The 13,048-nt window shown below is 38.8% G+C and overlaps 1 protein-coding gene across 6 annotated transcripts in view; it reads left to right on the forward strand.

Annotated features, from left to right (window-relative positions):
- The window catches only part of LOC131221861 (lysine-specific demethylase JMJ26-like), a 36,208-nt gene that overhangs the window by 11,274 nt on the left and 11,886 nt on the right, over positions 1–13,048 (forward strand). For 5 of the 6 annotated variants that reach the window (XR_009159624.1, XR_009159625.1, XM_058217158.1 and 2 more), the window contains exons 3-8: positions 2,485–2,593; positions 2,971–3,103; positions 3,202–3,268; positions 3,364–4,111; positions 4,598–4,927; positions 12,427–13,005. Coding sequence is in view for 4 of the 6 variants with exons in the window: in XM_058217158.1 (XP_058073141.1) it covers positions 2,485–2,593; positions 2,971–3,103; positions 3,202–3,268; positions 3,364–4,111; positions 4,598–4,927; positions 12,427–13,005 (1,966 nt within the window). In the remaining 2 variants the exon portion in view is untranslated. The remainder of the gene's footprint in view (positions 1–2,484; positions 2,594–2,970; positions 3,104–3,201; positions 3,269–3,363; positions 4,112–4,597; positions 4,928–12,426; positions 13,006–13,048) is intronic. The other variant, XM_058217160.1, reaches the window with a different exon arrangement.

The following is a 13,048-nucleotide window of genomic DNA, read 5'->3' on the forward strand; positions in this document are numbered from 1 at the left end:
TTGTGGGGCCCACTTGAGTTGCCGCCTCTTGCTCGCTAACTTTTCAAATTTGCACCATACTCACACGCATAACATTGGGATGTGCATGTACTATGAAAGCGTACACATGTCAATATTAACTCAAATTAGACTGAATTGTGGAACCCATTGTGGCAAGTCACGGTCCCAAAATCAGATTGTTTGAATGATCTTGACCTTTGATTTGTGGAGACTTGTTTGTTGAAACCGGACCATTGGATATTTTTCATTCTTAACTGTCCAATAAATGTCCACCAATCTTATTTGGACAAGGAAATAAACCTAATTTTTGGATTATGAGACATAATTTAGAGAATTTAATTGCGATTACTTGTATGCCATATTTGCAATTTTTAAAAATAATTAATTGATTGTGTTTTCCTACATATCTTCTATGATTTATAAATTAATATGAATTAACTTTAAATATAGTTGCATCACTTCTATCTGATATTGCATAATTTTGGACCCTATACAAAGGAAACTTATTATGTGCATTTGTTTCTTGTGATTTTTTTTTTCTTTTAAATTTCTAAGTGTGCAATGATGCCTTTTTTAACATCTACTGAAGTTTCATTGAAAAATTCGACCAATTTTCCAATGTTTCCCAATGTTTCCCAAAAACAGCCAAACATTACGTGATACATTTGATATGTCCCATGCAGCTTCTGTATCCCAAGTTGTGATACATTTTTTGATACTGATAGGGAAAACAATGTGCATATTGCACTTTGGGACCACTGGCCTTGAAGCCCTTGGACCTTTCACGGTAAAATATGCAAGGGTCAAGCCCCTCCATGACCTTGGACTAAGTTGGGATACCAATATACCTTGCATGAATCACTTACAACAGTATGCTATTCATTATGTTGCATTCCTCATTTTTGTGATTGTAATCGCATATGTTTTGATTCTGGATAATATGTGGTGAATTTGATGATTATTGTGGTGTTCGGTTAAAAACCTGAATATGTAACAAAACCCATTAAACCTAAATATCTAATAAAACCCATTACAATGAGTATTGATGATCAACCACAAAATTTCTAATTCGCAAATGCTTTATTAACATCAAATTTAGAGGTTAGAGTATAAAGCTCAATTTTCAATAGGTCAGGTGGACAAACATCCTTGTTACAAAAGAATGTTTTGGACACGCCATTGAATGATACATTCTTGTGCTTCTCGTTTTTTTCTTAAAAACCTTTTTGATAATTTCTTTTCTTTTCTTTTTTGTCAGATAATTGCCTCAATCTGGTCCAGTATGGGTCTGACATGGCCCATATTGTATTGGTTTTGGTCCTGGCAGATATGCCCTCTAGTACTGATATCTGGAACCTTGGGTAAAATCCTTAGCATCTGTTATCTCTAGTGGAGAGTGATATGCATCTTATGGAATGTTAATGTAGAAACCATGGACCATGTTCATGCTATCTTTTTTCTAGGTCAATTTTGTACTTCTTTTAAATCTTGCGTGGAGTCATGTCAGGCTATGTCAAGGATGATGTTTGCTTTCTTTGGGGTGGGGTCAGGTTTTCCTCTGCTGCTGAAAGGTTGGATCCTTTGGGAATCTATCTTAGCTGTTTGTAGTTTTGGTCAAGAAATTTCTGCCTTAAGTCATTTCAGCTTATTAGGTTTGATCAGGAATTCTCTGGCAACAGTCATTTGTGTTAGGTTGCTATACGGGTCATAATTGTAGTGGATAATGTAGTGCTCCCTATTGGAAGGATATGATCCATCCCATCATCCAAGATCCATAGCCTTGTTGTTGGGTTGTAGGGTTTGATAAAAATCTCACCATCTATCATCTCAAGGGATGGTTGTATCATGAAACAAAAAACCAAAATGCAAATGCCGGGGAAACTATAGACCATGTTCATCCTGTCATTTTTCTTGGTTGATCTGGTACCTGCTGTAAGTTTTGCTTGCAGTGACGATGAGCTGTGTCAATGACGATAATCTCCTTCCAAAGGGTGGGATCCTGTTGAACCTTTGGTTTATAGTGACATGGTCTTAGTCTTGCTCAAGAATCTCTGGAACTAGATATTTCTACTTGTAAGGTTTGTTATTGTGCATGTATGGCTTTCCTGAACACCCAGATCCATAGCTCATGTGGTAGACTGAGTGAAAGATACCTCGTTTCAACACTGAGGTCTTGGCATCGATTCCCTAGTGGGGTTGGCTAACAGCGAAGTGTGATCTGACAGTGGGTGTACTAACGAGCTAACAAAAAAAAAATAAAATGTATGGCTTTCCTGATGGACGATTGGGTAATTAATAGCAATTTCAAGGCAACCAAATTAATTTTCAAACAATTGAATCAGAATGTCTCTGTTTTCTTGTTTATGTTGATCATAAGTGTAGGATGACCCCAACATCGTATGGAGTTATATACTATTAATTGTTTGATGATTATTTTCAAGTACTTTCCGTTTTGTCATGTTCTAACATCAATTCCCATTCTAGGTACTCTGAGATGCCAGAAAAAGAATTTAAGATGGCCTGTCCTGTTTGTCGCGGAACTTGCAATTGTAAGACATGCTTGTCCAGTGAATCAATAGATGGCGGATGTAAGGTCTGATTTCCAGGTGTCTCTTTTTTAAGATTTAGGGTGTGTTTTTGAGAGTTCCTATTATCAGTGGTGGATGGGATGAGCTCCTGTCAAAATGATAGTGAGATAAGAACAGGTATTACCTGCTATTGTCTTACTATGGATTTGGGGTTGAAAAAGCATGAACATGGGAACCTGCTTAATGCGGTTTCCATTTTCTGTGTCACCTCAAGCATAAAGTGGATGGGTTCCACTAATGATGCTGATCCAATACCGATTTGGAGGTACATCCAAACGTGCCCTTCAACTGTGGCATTCTCCATCTGCTGCCTTGCCTCCCTTTTTTGTTTTCTTTTTTGATAGTGGCAGCAACTTGCCTACTGATATTCCATCTCTTTCAGGGTCCTGCAAGCGGTATAGACAAGATTGACAAAATTCTACATGCCCATTATTTGATTTGTATCCTTCTTCCAGTACTGAAACAAATCAATCAGGAACAGAGAATTGAGCTGGAAATAGAGGCAAAGCTACAGGGTAGGTGCATGATGTTCCTGCCTTTTATTATTATTAATTATTATTTTTAATAAATTGCCTTTAAACCGTGTCTCTCCTCTGATGGATTTTTGTTGCAGGAGGGGAAAAACCATCTTCTAATCAGCCTCGTCAGGCGGAATGTGGCTATGATGAGAAACTGTACTGGTAAGTTAAATACACCCATAAAGGTTTTCCTTCAATAACAAAGAGTTCCATTGGCTTTTAGGTGTTGCACTGATGCATTGTGTATATTTGAGTAGTGACAACTGCAAAGCTTCCATCGTGGATTTCCATAGAAGCTGCTCAAATTGTTCTTTTGACCTTTGCCTAAGTTGTTGTCGTGAGATACGTGGAGGAAGCCTACCTGGAGGCATTGGAGCAGTTACATTCAATTACATAAATAAAGGGAAAGCTTATGTTCATGGTGGCAAGCCTGTTTTGGGAACAAGGCTCTCTCTGTTAAGAAATGGTAATTCTCTGTTACCTTCTTCAGTTGCATTGCCCGAATGGAAAGCTAATGATGGCAATGGCAGCGTTCCTTGTCCTCCCAAGGAGCTCGGAGGTTGTGGCGCTTGCAATCTCGATTTGAGATGCATTTTCCCATTGGATTGGATACAACAGCTGGAAATAAGTGCAGAAGAAATAGCTTGCAGTTATGACTTTCCTGAAATGTTAGATGCTTCTTCCTACTGTCCCTTTTGTGTTGGCATGCATGATCAAGCAATGGGATTTGATGGGAATTTGCGAGAAGCCGCTGCTAGAGAGGAGTCTTACGATAACTATTTATATTGTCCTACTGCAAAGGATCTTCAGGGTGAAGATCTTGAACATTTTCAGAAGCATTGGATTAAGGGCCAGCCTGTTGTAGTACGCAATGTGCTTCATGATAAATCTGATTTAAGCTGGGATCCTTCGGTATTTTTCCATCCTTTGCTTGAAAGGAACAGTACCAATCATGGGAATGATATGAAGTCAGTTAAAGCTACTGATTGCTTGGATTGGTGTGAGGTACATTTTCTCGATATTTCTTGCATTAATTCTCCAAAAAAAAAAGTTTTATCATAAGTAATGTTAAATTGAGTTGAATGCAATCCTAGAACTCCATCATCAAGATTAGTTTCATTCCATGAAGCTGTAGCAGTTCATGTGGCAGTCTTAGAGCTTTTGTTTACTATTGCTGTTATTGAGGATTAATATTACTGATGACCGTCATTTTTAAATGATTTAAATTGCTTTACCTGAAGAATGTTCTTGAGTCTGCTTTGGATAGTTGGGTGGGGGATGCTGGTGACCAAGGTGCCCATCACCTGGGGGAGTGCTTTATTTGTTCTTGAACTGAGATTTAGTTCACATCGATGCCATTTTTCTATAATGCAGCTTCAGTAACTTTTCGTTTATTATCTTTCTACTTATCATCATCTCAGCCTTTCTCCCAGCAAAAAAAAAGAAAAAAAAGGTTTTCCTGTTGTTGATATCCTGTCACTGGTGATGCAGGTAGAAATCAGTATTCACCACTTTCTTAATGGATATTTAGAGGGAAGAACACATGCCAATTTGTGGCCTGAGATGCTGAAATTGAAGGATTGGCATCCTCCTAGTTGGTTTCAGGAACAGTTGCCGGCTCATAATGCTGAATTTGTTTGTAGTCTACCGTTCCAAGAATATACTAATCCCAATTCTGGCCTTTTCAACTTAGCTGTGAAGTTACCGAAGGAATTCCTCAAGCCTGACCTGGGTCCACGGGTGTATATCTCTTACGGTGTGGCTGAGGAGCTCTGCCGTGGTGATTCTGTAACTAAGCTACACTATGATATATATGATGTGGTAGGTATAATACTTGCAAAGTTCAGTTTAATTTGTAATTTCCTATAATTCTGTTTCTATAGTTTGCATTCCAAAATATACTTTTCCCTTTTTGTCTACTTTCTTTCTCGTTGAGTTGTTGTGTTCAAAGTGTGTTTCTATTTGTGCTCTTAAGTTCCATTTCAGTTGAGAGTGGAGTGATTAGGTGTCATTGAAATGTAGTTTTTGCAAACATTTGTCTTTCAAATATTTTGATGCTTGAGAATAATCTACATCCAGCCTTTCCAAAAAATAAAAAAATAAAATAAAATAAGAGAAATAAGAGAAAAAAGAAAAAGAAGAAGAAGAATAATCTACATCCATCGCATTTTCTTGACACAAGGGTCATTTGGGCAAAGGCAGAATACATAGTATTCTGTTCCTGCAATTCTTAATACAATTATATCAAGCCCAATGTTGGGTATAATTATATTATAGTATTGTGGTGCTTTCTAATAGAAATGCAGTAATGCTGTGATGCAGGACAGAATGATCTAACCTAATATGATACCATGAAATTAAAAGATAGATCAACTAGAGAAATCGAACAATAAAATGAAGCTAATTTACCATAAATTCAAAATTTTCAAATTCATGACATATCTAAATTCAAGCCCACGACAGTCCCACAATGCGAATTTCATAAATTACTGATTAACCGGGACCTATGGGAGATAGAACCCCCATCCTAGCATAGGGTTTAATCTGAATTCAATGGAAATCATGTGACGTGTACGAGTTTTGACATATCAGGGCGGTTTAAAGGCTAGGGAATGTGGGCGATGGGTTTGGGGTATCTAGGTTTAGAGGCATTAAGGTGAGAACATTAGGGTTGAGGTTTTGGGAGGTTTCGGGTTGGGATTTCAGATTCTGGGCTAAGGGTTTTAGCAGTTAGGGTTTCTAGAATTTGGAATTTGGGTTTGGAAAACTTGGGGATTTTGGAAATTAGGGTTTGGGATTCTAGATCCAAGTTGGGGTTTTAGGGAGAAAAGAAAGATAAAAGAAGAGAGATTGGGGAAAGTAGAGAAAGGGGAAAAAAAGAGAAAAAGGAAGATAATACCTTGTTGAGAAGAGAGAAAAGTAAAAAATATAACTAGGGAATCACTCCCCGTGGTTTTGCACCACCAATCCAATCACAGGATTTTATTTATTTTTTGCTTAATCTCAGAGCAAAATTAGAAAAATCTCTTTCATTCATAACATGTATAATTAGGGTGGGGACGTCCAACCCTTTATAGTATCAGAAAAGACCTTTTACAAAAATGCGCTCTTAGATAAGATTCTCAATATAAAGACGCTTAATAAATTAAAAGTTGTTCCTAACTCCATAATCTCAACACAAATACGAGCTATGCAAAAAATAACGAAACATACAAACAAACTAAATGACTAAACCATTTCATTGATGTTTGATGATGATGATCCAATGGTCCGATCATCGTGTCCACTTGATCCAATGGTCCGATGAGTCCATCAATCTCCTAAATGCAGCTCACGTGCATCTTCCTAGTGCAGGATGTTCAAAGATACACGAGCATACTCGTGGGGTCTTCAACGTGGCTAGGAATGTGAATTGGGCCAAGTGGGCCCCATGTAATGGTCATCTAGCTATAAGGATACTAGCTCAGCCCCCTCCTACTCTTATATGTTGCTTGAATGTCCTCATCATGCTGCCTAGTGCTTGGGTGTTTCTATTAAATAAGTAGTGGGGAGAAATTTTGGAGAATTGTTTTATTCTCCCTTCCCTGATGGGATCATAGTGCGAACTTGTACCCTAGCTACGTATTACTTAGAGCTAGAAACATTATATCAAAGAGATTTTCCAAGGGGATGGGATGATCTCCTGTCAAAATGATAGCGAGTTAAGAAAAGGTATTACCTGTTGTTGTCTGACTATGGATTTGGAGTTGAGAAAGCATGAAGATGGGAACCCACTTAATGCAGTTTCCATTTTCTGTGTCATCTCAAACATGAAGTGGATGGATTACCCTGATGATGCTGATCCAATATCGATTTGGAGGTACATCCAAATGGGCCCTTCAATTGTGGCATGCTCCATCTACTACATTACCTCCTTTTTTTTATTGGTAGTAGCTAGAGTCATTATATCGAAATGATTTTCCAAGGGGATGAGAATCAACGGTGGGCCCTATTTCATGGATGGTTCAAATCAACACCTGAACCTCTATTGTAGTCAATATGGATTGTCCATCTTCCCAGCCATATTTAATGGTTGGGATTATCTGATCAAAGTTACTCGTAAAAGAGATGAGCTGATTGGTGGGCCTGTTTGGGGGCTCTAAGGTTCTGGGTGTTGCAAATCCTATCTCTCATCTGCAATTTGTAAACATTACACTTGTTTTTTTGCAAAGCTAAGTCGGATAAGGTGGGTAACTTGCACAAGATCTTTTGGTGCTTTGAGCTCGTCTCGGGTCCAAAGTGAACCTTTTGAAAAGCGAAATGTTGGGGATAGATCTGGAAGAAGGGGAAACCTCCTCTCTCGTGGGCTTGTTGGGATGTCGGGCGGGATCATTCCCTTCTACCTACTTGGGCCTTCCATTATGGGTTGCGGTGATTGAAAGAATGGAAAGGAAACTCTCCTCTTAGAAAGGTATATTGCCATCCTTGAGAGGAAGACTCACTCTTATTAAGCCTGCCCTTTCAAATCTACCCTTATATTATATGTCTCTCTTCCGCTGTCCGAAATCAATTCTCATGAGGATTGATACGCTTTGTAGGGACTTTTTTTTTTTTCTTGGCAAGAGGTTGTCAAGCAAAAGCAAATTCGACCTCTGTAATTGGGAGGATGTTTGCAGGCCTTACAATGTGGGTGGAGCTAGAATAAAAGTGTTGGAAGAGGTTAACTAGGCGTTGCTGGGAAAATGGGTGTGGAGATTTTGGGTGGAGGAGAGTTTGTGGAGAAAGGTTATTGCGGGGAAGTATTGTGTCTCTAGTTCAGGTAGATGGATAAAGGAGTCATTGTACGGGGCTCCAAACACCCCCCCCCTCCCACAAAAGAAACACATTGCTCAAATGGCTTGTAAAGTTCTTCCTCCAATAGGAATCTCTATGGGCACTGGGGTTAGTGTGAAGTTCTGGGATGACATTTGGATAGGGGATTCACCCCTAAGATCTCAATTCCATCACCTTGTGAGGCCGATTTCGGACCAAACAGTCTCTGTCGCTGATTACTTCACCAGCCAATGCTTTGGTGGAGTGTGGCTTCTCCCTACCCAGTGCAGTCTGTCCAATGATGAAATTGGGGAGTCGGCAAGGTTACTTTCCTTGTTGGAAGGCATTTGCCCCGACCTGCATGCTAGTGACGAGCCGTTTTGGCTCAGGGATAAGTCAGGTGGATTTTCAGTTCACTCCCTTCTTGAGGCGATCTGGTAGTCGGACAATGCAGTTGGATGTTCCTTCATTGGTTTTGTTTGGAGATATCCTTCCTCTTTCCCAAAATCGAAGCTGGCGGCTTTCAGCTAGCTTGTGGGGAGAAATAGGTTGACTGTTGATAATCTCTGTAAGAGAGGGATGGTGCTGCCGAATGTTTTCCTATTGTGCATGACAAATGAGGAATCTGTTGTTCATCTTTTTCTTCATTGTCCCTTTTTGTATGGGACTGCATCTTCTTGGCCTTTAACGTCTTGGGTAATGCTGAACTTCTTGGTGGTCTTTTTCTTGTCGTGGCATGTGGGGGTCCAAGCTCCAAAGATAAGCGTGATTTGAATTTGGCACTGCTGGCCTCTTTATGGTGTATCTGGCTGGAGAGAAATGAAAGATTTTTTTGGGATAGGGAGCAACCTTTGGGTTCAGTTGCTTGTTGAGGAGTTGGCATCCTAGCCTACTGGGTCAGCTATACTGTATGTTTTTTTCTGTCCTTTCTTTTTGTTGTTCTGTTTTCTGCCTCATGCAAAAAAAATAAAAATAAAAAAAAATAAAATAAAATAATGAAAAGAAAAAGAAAAAGAAAAAAGATGAGCCATCAAAGGTGGACCCACCATGATGGATAGTTTAGATCAATGATCTATTATCATTGATATGGACCATCCATTTGCCTATACATTGATCTAATGGTTAGTCATCCAATCAAAGTGGCTTTTGAGAGGGATGTGCAATCTATGGTGGGTAATACATGGTGGATAATCCATAGCATGTATAAGAGAGATGGATGATTCAAAGGTGGGCCCGCATGATGGACAGTGGTTAGACATTCGTAGGTATAATAAATATGGATCATCCATTAGGCAAATACCAGATGGTTTTGAATCATCCAATAAAAGTGATTTTCAGGACAGATTGCTGACAAAATTTGAGTCCCACATGAATGGTCCAGATCACGTGTAGGATCTCTTCTAGTATGATAAGCATGGACCATCCATTTCTGAATCATTGATGGTATACTTGGGATCACCATATTGGACTGTGTTTTTACAGGGGCAATAAGAGTTTGCCTCCCCAAGTGGACGATCAAGATTGGTGAGTGAAAATTTCACTATTATAATCAATATGGACCATCTATTTTCCTAACCATTGATTGGATGTTTAGAATTATCCTATCAAAGTTAGGACGCATGATGGATGGCAAAAATCCATTATTTGACCATTTTATACTATATTTGATTTTGACCATTAGTTTTGAATCTTTTGATGACCGTTGATTGGATGGCTTGGATAGTCCAATCATAATTGATTTCAAGGGACTTGAACTACTCTACTAAAATGTAAATTTGGTTAGCCCAAGCAACAACAAATCTAGAAATCTCATAAATTTGACAAGAAAAACCCCAAACAACAAATTTGCTAGTTAATGAACTTCCGATTTTATGAAGATACCAATTAATGAATTTTCATATTCATGAATTGCTAAATTTCATGCATCCAAACAGGCCCTAACTGTTTGTGTTTATTTTGATGAAGGATACATCCATTGAACGGGTCATTGTTATTGGCTAATCTGAAAAATTTATTCTCTATTAATCCCATTGAAAGGGTAGTTATGCTCATGGAGTTGGTTGAAGTTTGATTTTCGTAAGTTATTCAGACCGGAAGCTTGAATAACATTTATGAAAGCTTCTTGATTTCATGATGTGGTGGTACATTACTCAGAGGCTATACTTTTTACTGTTGTCTTCTCAAAAAGAAAAAAGAAAAAGAAAAAGAAAAGAAACAACTGAACATGGACATGAAGTCTTTGTTTTAGTCTTGAGGAAAAATGGAATATTACAAGTTGGTCTCAGTGGTTCCTTGTAGATTGGCAGTCGCAGCAAACTTCTGTTTCGGTGGATCCATGGACTACAGAATTTCTTTTGAATGGTAATCTGGCTTTCATTAAGCAAAACCAATAACACAACAATGTTACATCTCCGTTGAGCATTCTATTTTTGGGTTGTAATTATTTTGTTGTTGTATTTCTTTGCTTGTTCTTTTAAGCTATTTTAATAAAATCCACTTATTATCCTACAAAAAAAAAAAAAACCCAACAATGTTCTGGTCATGCCACAATGTAATGGCTAAGACCAGCCAAACGGCAACTCAACTCCTCAGAGAGGAGTCCAGAGTCTCCAGACTCTCAGGATATGAGCAACAAGACTGCAGTTGAAAACCATTAGGGCCTGTTTGGTTTTCTGGCTCAAGTGTAATTACGTTGTAAATGAGTAATCATTATTTACCAAGGTAATTACCTTCATCTACCTTCATCTTTCCCAATGCTGACTTGACTGGTTACTTTTTAAGCACTCAAATCGAGGAATTTGTAAAATAAATATGGGGCCCACCATAATGTGTGTGGCTTATCCACACCGCCCATTCATTATGCCAAATGAATTTAAGGCATGAGCCCAAAAATTAGGCAAATCCAAAGGTCAAGTGGACCACACCACACGAAATTATGAGAATTAAATGCCTACCATTAAAAACTTGTTGAGGCCCTTAGAAATTTTAGATCAGGCTTATATTTATATTTTTCACTTATCCATGTCCATGTGACCCTATGAACGGGTTAGATGGTGAATAAACCTCAACGTGGGCCCAGTAAAAGAATCAACTTTCAACAGTGGACAAATTAAGTCCATTGTTTCCTTTCATGTGGGCCAATTGAACATTAGATCTTCCTAATTTTTTCCGATAAAGCCTCGAAATATTCTAATAAAACAGATGGATGACACAGATATATTATATACATTATGGTGGGGCCCACGAATTTAAGTCAACATTTTTGGACCGGCTTCCCAGGTGAAATTACTCACTTGTTTCCAAACAGGTGAAAGAATGTAATAATTACTTTTTTACAGTGATTTACAGCAATTTACCTGTATTATGGAAAACCAAACAGGCCCTTAAAGTCTGTCTCGTCGCTCCCTGCTTGGCACGAGCATCAGCCATGTCATTTATCTCTCCACACATGAGAGGAAGAAGCTTGCTTTCCTCTGCAAAGGCCCTAAACATCTAAAGCATATCAGGCAAGTTCCACAGACCCTTCCCTGATGATGCCCACATGATTGTGTTTCTGGAGTTTCCTTCAGCAACAGCTGGAAAGAAACTGAACTCTACCAGGAGCTTTACCCTTTTGCAGAAGCTCTGCTGCCTCTCCATGACTGGAGTCTTGGGTTCCAGCTGGCCCTGAGATTTCTATGAGAGTTTTTCCCTGATGATCATGAATGCACCAACTAATCCTAGAAAACCCAGGATTACCAAAGGAATTCAAAATGGGCAAGCCCAAATTTTGATGTCCTGTAATTGTGGAAAAGGAAAGAGAAAACAAGATGAAACCACATGTGCCATTACATAGTGTTTTGGATAATCTTTTTATCTTCAAATGCTTATAAATTTGTAGTACATTTAACATGCAACTCTAACTTAGCGCCCTACAACACTTTTTACTGATGTACTCGGTACACTAATGCAGTCACTTTATAATGCTTTGTCAGTGAATTTTTAGTTATAATCCACACTAATGCACGAGGCATGAACTGATTTGTTGATTACAAGCTGTTGATTTATGACTTGTACTCTTCTCTATTGATCTCCATAATTTTTGTTTGCATGCAATGCAGTCTCTATCTAGATGAATATATATCATGTATGGCTTTCCCATATTATTTCATGATACTGTTAGGCTATGCTTATCATTAATTTCACTATTAAAATGCAATTAGGGCTGGAACCAGAGTTCAGGTCGGGTTGTCACTGTCCTTGGGTTGGTTAGGGTTGGAAAATTCTAACATGGTTTGAAATCCAGTTGGGTTCAGGTTGAGCAAATTCAGGTCAGGTTGGGGATTGAGTATTGAGGAATTCAGGTTGGGCACCTCGGGCTGGATCTAGTTGTGGGTTGGGTCCTCTGAAGGTCGAGTTTGGCTTGGGTTGACCCTCAACCTGACCCCACCTGCTCGAATTGCACCCATAAATACAATACATCATCCATTGCAGCAAGTATTTTCATTGTCAGGTGAATGACCCTATAATTTATTGTCCTTTTATCACAGGTGAATGTGCTGACACATGCCACAGAGGTTATAATTCCCCCAGAGCAACTTATCAAAATTGAAAAGCTTAAGAGAAGGCACAGGGCTCAGGATGAAAGGGAGTTCCTCAGGCGGACTGTATCTGTTCCAGAAGTTGTAGATGGGGTGAAACAGGAGTCATCTGTGGTTGTTGTGGAAGAACCAGATGTTGTTGATCCGGAAGATGTTACTGGAAGAGAGTCTACCTTATTAAGAGGAGCTGCTGGTGTTTCTTGCTTGTCTGCTGTCATCCAAAGGCCTAAAGAATATGAAATTGGTGCCAAAGAGGAAAAAATGTTGGATGCTGGAGAGTATGGCACTGATATTGAATCCCAAAAGGAGTGTTCCAGTACCCAAAGCTCTGAAATATCTGATGATGGAGAGAAGGCCGCTCAGGAAGAAAGTAGAGGGAGCACCCTTAGTTTTGGAAAAGAATCAATAGCTAAATCATGTGGTGTTCGATGGGATGTCTTTCGTAGAGAAGATGTTCCAAAGTTGCAGGCTTACCTCAGAAAACACTCTAATGAGTTCAGGCACACTTATTGCTCTCCAGTTGAACATGTAAAGATTATTAGAATGAGAAATTATTATTATTATTATTATT

This window comes from Magnolia sinica, chromosome 12, assembly GCF_029962835.1.
Source record: "Magnolia sinica isolate HGM2019 chromosome 12, MsV1, whole genome shotgun sequence".
NCBI classification, from domain to species: Eukaryota; Viridiplantae; Streptophyta; class Magnoliopsida; order Magnoliales; family Magnoliaceae; genus Magnolia; species Magnolia sinica.